This window comes from Pinus tabuliformis, chromosome 6 (genome assembly GCF_031772625.1).
Source record: "Pinus tabuliformis cultivar Carrire ecotype Pingquan chromosome 6, CPIR1, whole genome shotgun sequence".
Taxonomy (NCBI): domain Eukaryota; kingdom Viridiplantae; phylum Streptophyta; class Pinopsida; order Pinales; family Pinaceae; genus Pinus; species Pinus tabuliformis.
Window position 1 is genome coordinate 992,225,034 of NC_142292.1, and position 10,867 is coordinate 992,235,900.

General features: G+C 38.5%; 1 protein-coding gene across 1 annotated transcript; it reads left to right on the forward strand.

Moving 5' to 3' along the window:
- The first annotated feature begins 8,523 nt into the window (after positions 1-8,523).
- On the forward strand, positions 8,524-10,182 carry LOC149262328 (ultraviolet-B receptor UVR8-like). The gene has a single exon (XM_089424050.1). The coding sequence runs from the start codon at positions 8,539-8,541 to the stop codon at positions 9,982-9,984; it is 1,446 nt and encodes a 481-aa protein (XP_089280176.1). The 5' UTR covers positions 8,524-8,538; the 3' UTR covers positions 9,985-10,182.
- Positions 10,183-10,867: the final 685 nt, after the last annotated feature.

Consider the following 10,867-nt stretch of genomic DNA (forward strand, 5'->3'; position numbering starts at 1 on the left):
CTCATAATAAGCAGGAAGAAGAAGAACAGATAAGGTGTGGTCTTGCTCTTTTCTCATTTGAAGATGAAGATGAATGGTACATAGATAGTGGATGCTCTCATCATATGACTGGAGATAAGAGTAAAATGGAGTCTCTCAGGAAAAACCAACATGGTAATGTTATTCTTGGAACTAATGTTTCAACAAAAGTACTGGGACAAGGTAAAGCCAAAATTAATAAAACTAGAGCAACAACTAATGCTTTATTAGTTCAAGGGCTAAAGCATAATATTCTAAGTGTAGGTCAAATGGCAGATAAGGGAAATATAATTGTGTTTACATCAACCAAGTGCAAGGTTATGAATGAAGTAACTAGAAAAGTCATAGCAAGAGGATATAGAAATCTAGACAAATTATATGTGTTTGAAGAACGAAATTCTCATAGATATGAGAAAGATTCAGACTCAGAGTAAAAGAAGATGGTGCCCATTGAAATCCATTATTCTTAAAAGAATACTTCTAACAGTGACTGTAGAAGTGGTGTGAGGTACTTGACCTCATAAGAACAGAAGATGATTATCAGGTCCTCAGGATCAGTGATGTGTAATCTCAGGGGGAGTAATACATGTTATGTCTTGATGATGATTCCCATGATTGTTTTGATATTCATGTTGCTTATATTACTGATAGAGCATCTAGTGTAGTAACAATGAACATGTACAGACAGTACAGGCTCAGGAGGAGCTGAAGGTGTGAAACTTCAGTATTTTACTTTCTGTATGCGGATCCTATGAAGACAAGTCGCGTGTATACGCGAGTTTTGATTTGAACAATCGCATATATTTTTCTTTAATGAGGAAATTGTGGGACAAACTCAGGAAAAGGCTTTGATAGACTTCAAACAATATTATTTGGCTTTCATGATTTTGATGGTTGATGGTTACAGTCTGTTGATGCTATTTGAAAGTGCTTTTGGCTTGTATAAGTTTTTGATGGCTTGATGGATAACCGATTGAAGAAGATACTTTGATGTCCTAACTGATGGATGAGTTGATGTGATAAGATCTAACAGTGATCAGTTGGCATAGGTTCAGGGGGAGCATTTGCTATGCTTCTAATAATGCATTGTTGGCATTATGTTTTCTTTAGAAGTCCTTGGTACGTAATGATGCTTATCAATGGTGATGATGCTTATGTTGCTGAAGTGTTTAAATGATGCATCATGTTATGCTACATAGGTTGCCTATGATGAAGTCATGAATGATACATATATATTGCTTGAGCCACATAGCTGTTATGATACCATTGATCAGATTTATGGACGATTCTTTTGATGATGCCTATAGTGCTTGGCTCTAACATGTACATGATAAGCTGCACATGGTATATTGTTTCTTTTGGTAAGATGAGTTACTAACAAAGTTTGACAAATGATGGTGAACTCATGGTTTGCTTTTCTCATTGATGAGAAGAGAGATGCATACTGCTATCTCTATGATGGATGAACTACAAATAAGGATCTTATGGATGATTACTTAAGTTGCATGTTGATGAAGTGATGTTGGTGTGATAGTTCTTCTTGCATGAAGAAAATGGGCCAAGAGAATGGTCCAAGAGAATGGTGTTACTACAGGTTTCATGAAGACATGGCTATTTGGAGACATGGCATACTTAGTCACATATTGATGATGTTAAGGAATGATGAATACTTCTCCCTATCTTACTTTATGATGATATGCTTGGTTCTCACATATGTTGATTGATGCATGAGTTGCTAATCATGGTTGATGCTTATCAGATGTGGGATGTTAGAAAACTCCCTAGTGATGATACATGTATGATATGTTGGGGGTTGTTGTGGAAAGAACATGTAGTTCTTGCTATGATTATTTGATGATGATGTTGTTGTCATGGATGATGACTATGGTGCTTACACATGTACATGATATGATGTGAATGGTTTTGTGAAGATATGGTTATTACTGCTATATCTGCTGGATGATACTTGGAGACATGGCATATGCTTGGTTGATGCATGAAAAGCTATGCTTTAATGAACATGGATTAAGGATTTTTCTACTAAGGGAAAAGAGCAAGTTGGCCTTGATGAGGTCAAGAGGATGAGTTGATAACAGATCTCTATGAAAATTTTATGTTGCATACTTGGTCACAGGTTGATGATATTAAAACTACATTGTCTTATCTTGCGAATTGATGATGGAAATGAACAGGTTGTTGTTCTTGGTGCTGTTGACAAATGCTTATGGTGCAAATCGTATATGGTATATGATAGTTGCTGATGACTATCATGGTCTTATTAAGGCCTTTGGTCTTGGTTATGAATATCATATATGTCATTTGATGTAAAGGTCATGCAAAGACCTATGGTGTACTCATTGTAAAATTTAGTCATGTATGGACTAGTGTGGTCAAGTCCTTTTGGACATGTGATGTAATTTGTAACCCCACTGTGCTTGGGAAATTGATATAATATTGCAATCAAATATGTAAATGCACTATGGACAAGTCATATGAATAATAGAGTTATGTACTTCATTGTACATCCTTCAGAAATTTCAGCATGTGCTCAGGGGGAGCATGGTCAGTATTCAGAGTATTCAGTTCTCAGCAGTTCAGATCTATGGAAGCCTTCATTCAACATTGGTCAACCCTTTGCCCTTGATGTCAAAGGGGGAGAGTATCTTGGTGTTTGAAAAGCTTGGTGCTTGACTTGATGTGTTTTACAAGTATCTACAGGTTGTGGTGACCAAACACCAAAGTGGTTGCCATCAATTCCAAAGGGGGAGATTGTTGGCATTATGAATTATCTGTTGTCCTTGATGGCAACCTACCTGATGAGTTATCATTGTTGACAACCTACTTGATGAGTTGTCCTTTGATGGAAACTTACTTGATACAAATTTCAATAGGATGTGTCTACAGATGTGACAGAGAGTTTTGACAAAGGCATAACAGTTCAGAGGCAGAGGAATGACAAAGTTGAAATTTCAAGAAGTATACACGGGTTCTGTTAAGCAAAGCTGTGTACACACGCGGGTATGAAGAAGCAAAGGCATGTACAGTTTCCGCACCATGGTATTCTAAATACCAAGGGTCCTTACCATGGTATTGCCTTGTGGTATTGAGCCTAGCAACGGATGTTTTGATCTCGTCTAAGAAAACCATCAGCTGGAGTATGGTTTTGACCTGTGGTATTGGATAAGGGCTAAGTTATATAAGGAGATGAAGATCAAAGTGGTAGAAGTGTGCAAGTGATGAATATTTTATGAATAGTTAGATCTGAAGCAAATATGCATGTAATGGGTTGTTGATGTTTTGCTTGATCTAAAACTAAGTATGCACTCGAGAATTTGATGATGGATCAGATCCAATAGATCTGAGATGACAATCTTGATTATGAGGTGATTTGATCTGTGTTGATAATGTCTTGACACATGATTTTTCTGTGTATGCCGAGATCTGGGTATGTCTGAAGTTCTGTGTTGCAGCAAAGGTCTAAATCAGAAATTGCAGATCTGTACGCGGGTTTTATAGCCTGCAAGGCACATACACATGCGGGGTGTGATACTGGTAAGTCGTGTATATGCGGGTTTGTTTCCTGAAAAGCGCGTATACACACGAGTTTTCTTTGAGGAAAGCGCGTACAAAAGTAGGTTTTTGATGAAAAGGATGTTTGATTAGTTTAATCAGTCGTGATATCTTTCTGCTGTCTGTCAGTGAAATCTTCTTGATGATCTGGGCTTAAATAGTGATGTTTTGATTAAGGATTGATTGATTGAAGAATGTTGAAGTTACTTGCTGTTTGTGAATGAAGATCAGTGAAGGTTCTGTGGTTGTTTCAGAATGATGCAGTGAATCTGTATATGATTCAGTACTTATTTTAGAATGACAGTGGTTCAATTTTCAGAAATCAATGATTTAAGATCTGTACGCGGGTATGCTTCATGGAAAGTGTGTACACACACGGGTTTGCTACTGTAAAGTAGCGTACATATTTTGACATATGGTTGATCAGGGTTTGTAGTAACAGAATCTGGTTTCTGTGATGTGCAATATGTTGATTGGTATTCTAGTTACAATGTTCTGACTGTTCTGGTTATTTAAGCTGATTGATTTGGGTTTCAGTTGATTTGGTTGATTCAGTGATTGGGTTTCAGTGATTGGTTGGTTCAATGGTTGAGTTACAGTGATAAGTTTCAGTTTTGATGATTGGTTTTGGGCTTAAATGTTGGTAGTGGGTCCAGTCTGAAAATTTGATGAAATGTGGCCTACAAATTGTGATGTGTTGTAACAGGTGGATCCAGTATGAAAATTTATGAAACGTGGTCCCCGAAAGTGTTGAGGATTGAAGCCTTCAATGAGGGAGTTGAAGCTTCCTTCCAGTGATAGCTGGTAAATCAGATCAAGGGGTTGGAGCTCCCTTCTGGTGGGATCCACTAAACGAGATCAGGGGTTTGGTGCTCGCTTCCAGTGGGTGCTGGAGAACAAGCGAAGGTTGTAGCCTTCTGCAGATGGGTGCTTGTGTGCTGTTATGAGTCTGCGCCAGTACAAGATTGTAAGAAGCTCTTCTTTATATTAAAAGAAGAGAGAGATGATCCAGATCTTGGGGGGAGGCCTCCAAGATCTAAAATATTGAAATGAATCTTGGGGGGAGAGAACCCCAAGATCTGAAAGATTGAAATGGATCTTGGGGAAGAGACCCCCAAGATCTGAAAACTTGAAATGCCAGAAGAAAAATAAGGAGAATGCCCAATAAACAAAACCACAAAGAAACTTTTTATTAAAACCCAAGTGGAAATAAACCAGTTAGGGCAATGGTAGCTTATCTCTGAGAAGAGATGTGTGGCTACATGCCTTTGAACTGTAAAGGCTACATTGTGGCGGACAATCTGTCCTTTTACAAAATGTGACTTGTTACTTATAGTATTTTTTAGTTACAATACCACGGGTCAATTCCATGGGTGAATTAATACCATGGGTGGATTTTACAATACCACGGGCAGATGCCATTTACAATACCATGGGTGAATGAATACCATGGGTGGATTTTACAATACCATGGGCAGATGCCATTTACAATACCATGGGTAAATTCCATGGGTCAATGAATAATATGGGTGGATGAGTACCATGGGTTGATGCCATTTTCCATTCGGATCATTCCTCCCTCCTTAAGAAGCAATGGTCCCCATTGCGTAAAGTTCCCTCCTGCGAAGCCTTTGTTGAATATGAAGAGCCACTGAAGATAAGGGTTTTATGTGGTTAACCCAAAACCATGATAAACGAATATCCGAGGATAGAGATACCCTGTAATGCTTGTGACCAACTGTGATTCTGACAGTGTGCGGCCTAGCAAATGGACTTCGATAAACTGTGGGTTTGTGGATGACCCATAACCATGAAGAACGAAGATCCGAGGATAGAGATACCCTGTAATGCTTGTGACCAACTGTGATACTAACAGTGTGCGGCCTAGCAAATGGACTTCGATGAAGTGTGGGTTTGTGGATGACCCATAATCGTGATGTTGGTTGCTGATGAAGTAACAGGTGCCTACATAGCCTGGGGTGGGAGGGCACATCTCCAAATAACCCAAGCCGATTGCTGCTATGCTGAAACTGATGAATGTGAAGCAAGTGCCTACTAAAGTGGGGTGGGAGGGCACGTCTCCAATGGGAACCCACTCCGAATGCTGCTCCAGAATTCAAATGGGCATAACTCAGCCAATATAACTCAGAATATTTATTATAACCTGTTTTTAGAAGCAGAATGATCATTTTGCATCTTTCCATGAGTTGGAAATCCTTATCTGGACACTTTGAGATCTCAGATTCGCGCTGCAACAGTTCCGTCGTCACAAAAATTCTGATAAGATAGCTGATTTTAGATCAGCGATATCTCCCACATCCGGACCCCGATTTGACCCTTTTTTTTTTTGAAATTGGATGATTATTCGAGAGGAATCCAGATCTAGTATTTGTTTTTGTAAATTTTGTACAAAATGTTTCAGATCTGATCTACAAAGTCGCCGCCCAAAAAAAATTCCTGCAAAAAAATTGAGACTGAAATATGCATGAAACCCTCATTCCCATGGAATCGTAACTTGCTCTGATACCACTGATCCGGATCTTGGGGGGAGGCCTCCAAGATCTAAAATATTGAAATGAATCTTGGGGGGAGAGAACCCCAAGATCTGAAAGATTGAAATGGATCTTGGGGAAGAGACCCCCAAGATCTGAAAACTTGAAATGCCAGAAGAAAAATAGGAGAATGCCCAATAAACAAAACCACAAAGAAACTTTTTATTAAAACCCAAGTGGAAATAAACCAGTTAGGGCAATGGTAGCTTATCTCTGAGAAGAGATGTGTGGCTACATGCCTCTGAACTGTAAAGGCTACATTGTGGCGGACAATCTGTCCTTTTACAAAATGTGACTTGTTACTTATAGTATTTTTCAGTTACAATACCACGGGTCAATTCCATGGGTGAATGAATACCATGGGTGGATTTTACAATACCACGGGCAGATGCCATTTACAATACCATGGGTAAATTCCATGGGTGAATGAATACCATGGGTGGATTTTACAATACCATGGGCAGATGCCATTTACAATACCATGGGTAAATTCCATGGGTCAATGAATAATATGGGTGGATGAGTACCATGGGTTGATGCCATTTTCCATTCGGATCAAGAGATGACAAAAACACTGGTTTTTTCCCACATTGGGTTTCCACCTTAAATCCTGGTGTTCATGTGTGTTGATTATGTGTGATGGTTTATTTTGTTCTTACTGCACATGGTTACTGTTTATATAATGTTGAATGAAGTACTAATGCGTTGGCTTAAGATAAATTGAAGATGAATTAACTGAAAAATATGTTTTACTGGATATACGCTAGTTATATGAATAACGGTCGCGTATACACGCGGGTTCCATTCAGCAAAGTCGCGTACATAAATCAATATATGAAATTGAAAAGTTTAATGGTTTGAAAACACTGATTCACACTCCCCCCCCGGAAAGTCTTCATCAACTTGTAATTACAACTGAACTCCAAGAGTCTTCTGTTGTGCTTGGTGGGGGGAGTGAGGCCCATGAAAATGTGAAATGGACCATACATTTTCAAGGGGTATCAAGAGTTATATGGAATAATGTCAATGGAGTGTTGTGCTGTGTATGCATCTTATTGGAGAAAGACCTTTGGGTTCCACAAAAGCAGTAGGGTAAGCGGCTAGAATCCTTTGCATTGCTTTGGGTAGAAGAAAATTGCATTTATATTTATTGGTTTATGTGATTATCTAGAGAGCAACTTTCTTGTTGGTTAGGGTTAATTTGCTTGTTGGTCTTCCTAAAAGTGAAACAATGGAGGATAACAACTTGTATTGATAGATCTTACAATTTTTTTAAGCTACATTGCTTTACAATTATGCTAACAAGATTTACGCATGATGATGTCTTAGCGCACAATGTGAGTTAATTCACTTTGTATAGTATAACGAAGCAACAATGCAAACTCTGTTGATGCCAAATTCTTGTCTTTACCTAGCTGAGATTATATGTTCATTGATGTTACAGATCATTATCATTGATACCCTACAACAACAACATTTTTTGTTCCCCAAAGAAATAGTTATCCCCTCACTGTCTTGTACTTAATTGAATAATGAGGAAGCTAGCATGTTGCAACTTCCATTTCACATATTTCCTGCCTCTTCCCCAGGTTTTCAGATGGAAGGTGGTATTATCTGCTTGTTGCAATAGCAATTGGTAAACCCCTCAGGTCTTGGTGGGAACGGTTTCTGTGACCTCCCTGGGCATTACGCCTTAGTGAATAGGGCTGAACCAACCAAGCTATCCCTTGGGTCTCTTACAACCACAACTTATACAAATAAATTTGTGGAGAAATATATTGGTTAACATGCAATGCAATCCACTTATATTCTAGGGGTGTGTGGTTATCATCTATCACACTGAAAAGGTTCTTATTACATAAAAGTGGCCTTTACAAATATTGAAATATGATTATGCAAAGGTCTAGGAGAAGAACATTTTTACAAAATCATGAGCTTACATGCAAAATAACTCGTGCACACATAGTTAGATGCATTGCAAAGATGGCTTGGTTAGTGTGGTTATCATGCATCACTCCAGGGGAAAAACTGATTAAGGCCATCATTACATAGAAGTGTCCTCTACAGATATTTAAATATAATTCTGCGAAGGTCTAGGAGTAGAATGTTATTACAAAATCATGAACTTGCATACAAAACAGCTCATGCACACATAGTCAGATGCATTACAAAGGTGGCTTGGTTAGGTACATAGCAAAACCTATAGTCTTTTCTTTTGTTTGAAAGTTATGTGAACGAGTTCTATCTGTAAATGGATATATGCATTTTAATATGCGGGCTTGTATCACTGTGATAGTGTATTTTTAAAATCAAACTTCACTGTCTATGGCATGTTATCTTTTGAATTTAGAAAAGCATAAGGAAAATTGGACTAGCAATGGTGAAAGAACATTATTGAATGGTGATCAACATTTTGAATTTCTTTTTACAGGCTGTCGATGTCAGGGCGGGAGGAATGATGTCACTTGCAATTGATAAACATGGGACCCTTTGGATATGGGGCCGCTGTCCTCAGTCAACAAATGAACCTAGGGATGAAACATTCCGTCTTTCTTTTATTTCTAGGCCACAACCAGTTCAGGGTTTTCAAGGGTATTCTGTTTCAAAGGTGGCTTGTGGGAATGAACATGTTTTAGCTTTAGTCACTCATGGAATAACGGTTGCAGAAGAACATTTACTATCCTATGCTTGGGGTAGTAATACACATGGTCAATTGGGTTTAGGTGATAAAGAGAGTAGATTAGTTCCTCAACTTATAAATTTTAATCACACATCCGCTGGATTTCCATATCACATAGCATGTGGGGCATTTCATACTGCTGTGCTGACATCTGTACAGCCACAGGCTGGCATTGGCACTGGGTTAGAGGAACCTGCACAGTTGAGTCACAATTGTTCAAATGGACGAGCTAGCATATGTTGGACTTTTGGGCTTGGCGACAATGGTCAACTTGGACATGGAACTACTCAAAGCAAATTATTGCCTGAACCTGTTGATGGATTGCCAAAAACTTTGTTCCTCAGGTTGGTTGAGTGTGGTTTATTTCATACTTGTGTTATTTCAGAATTGTGTGATGTCTGGATTTGGGGAATGGAGAGGGGCCTTGGCCTTTGCCCCAACATTGGAGCACCTGGCATAGGTGCAGGTGATGCACTTTCTCCTCTGAAAATCATAGGTGAGGGGTCAGAAGGTCCTGTTTTCTTTGGTTCTACGGGAGTAGGTTGTGGTGCTGCGCATACTGTGGTAGTGACAGATAATGGTTTCAAGCTCTGGACCTGGGGTCGTGGACAGAATGGTGTTTTAGGGAGAGGAAACACACTTGATAGTTTGGTTCCTTGTCTCGTAAGTTGGCCACCCCCATGTTTATTAGACATTGTGGATCTTAATAATGGGCTTAAAGAAGGAGATGATGAACATATGATTGAAATGAAAATGAAAATGGAAGATGGTATGGACAAGAATGGACATGCATATTTTGATAAACTTAGACTACTGGAGATGGAAAAAACATTATCTTCAGCAGCAGAAGAAGTGCAATTTCTAAGGGCTAGGCTGGCTGCAGCTGAACGCTATGCAAATATTTTGCATTTTTCTATATTTGGTAATTGTGAGCGTGGGCATACTATTATGCAGATGCTCCAGGAGTCAAATACTTTTGATATTCAAGAAGAATGGGGGAAATCTATGGAACTGGCTACTCCTGATGAGCTTATTCAAATGGAGGCATTCTATCGGTCTATGCGCTCTAAGGTGAAGGATGTCATAATGCAAAAGAAGATAAAGGAATGGACTCGTCAGTGTTGGAGTTCATTTAGTTTAAGTTCAGTCAATGACAAAGCATAAAGTTCCTTTCAGTTAAGGTCGAATTTTCAAGGTGCTACTAGTGAACACTGAAGAGCGATGCTATCCTTGTTAGAGACATCTCTTTCAATAAATTTTCAAACTTGTTTATTTATTTTTCCTAATTTTGTCATGTAAAATTGTATTTTCCTATAACCTGTCAATGTCATGTCAGCATTTTATTTATTTTGTTTGAACCAATATCTGGTACTGTTGCAACTCGTTATGGGATTTTTTCGAAGTTTGTGGTAGTGTATCTAGAATCAAATTTTCGAAGTTTGTGGTAATGTATCTAGAATCAGGAAGTGCTCTTCACTTCCTTTTATATACTTATTAGTGCAGTGACCAGAATGTTATAAATCTCGAGTAGAAGCAATAATTGTTAGTTACCCGTATGAAATCCGACATAATGTGAATGCAATGCATCAAGGCATTTGGAAATCTTGCTTAATAATATAAACTGTGACCGTTGCATATGGAAATGTTTTTGAAATAGACGCTCTTACAGAATTTCCTTTGATTTGATTTGTAATGTCAGAACCGCTCGGGTGCTGTTCTTTGATCTCATATTTTCAACATTATATGCCGATACTTTTCTAATTAAGGATGTATCAGGTTTAAATTAGGATGGGTCATTTGACAACTGGCAGCCATATATTCAATTCGTGGACTAGTTCTCTTGTGCATTAGATGCCATTAAAATTTTTGACGAGCAGTCGTGTTTGCAGCATGTTCACTGCAAGACTCAAACCTTCAACATGCCAATGGTTTAAACATCAAAGCAGAACTGTTAACATGGAAAGGGCCCAAAAGTACTTGGTCTCCTCGATGTTTTAACATCTATGACTGAAAGCAAGAGTCCCTTCAAAGCTATCCCTTTCACTAT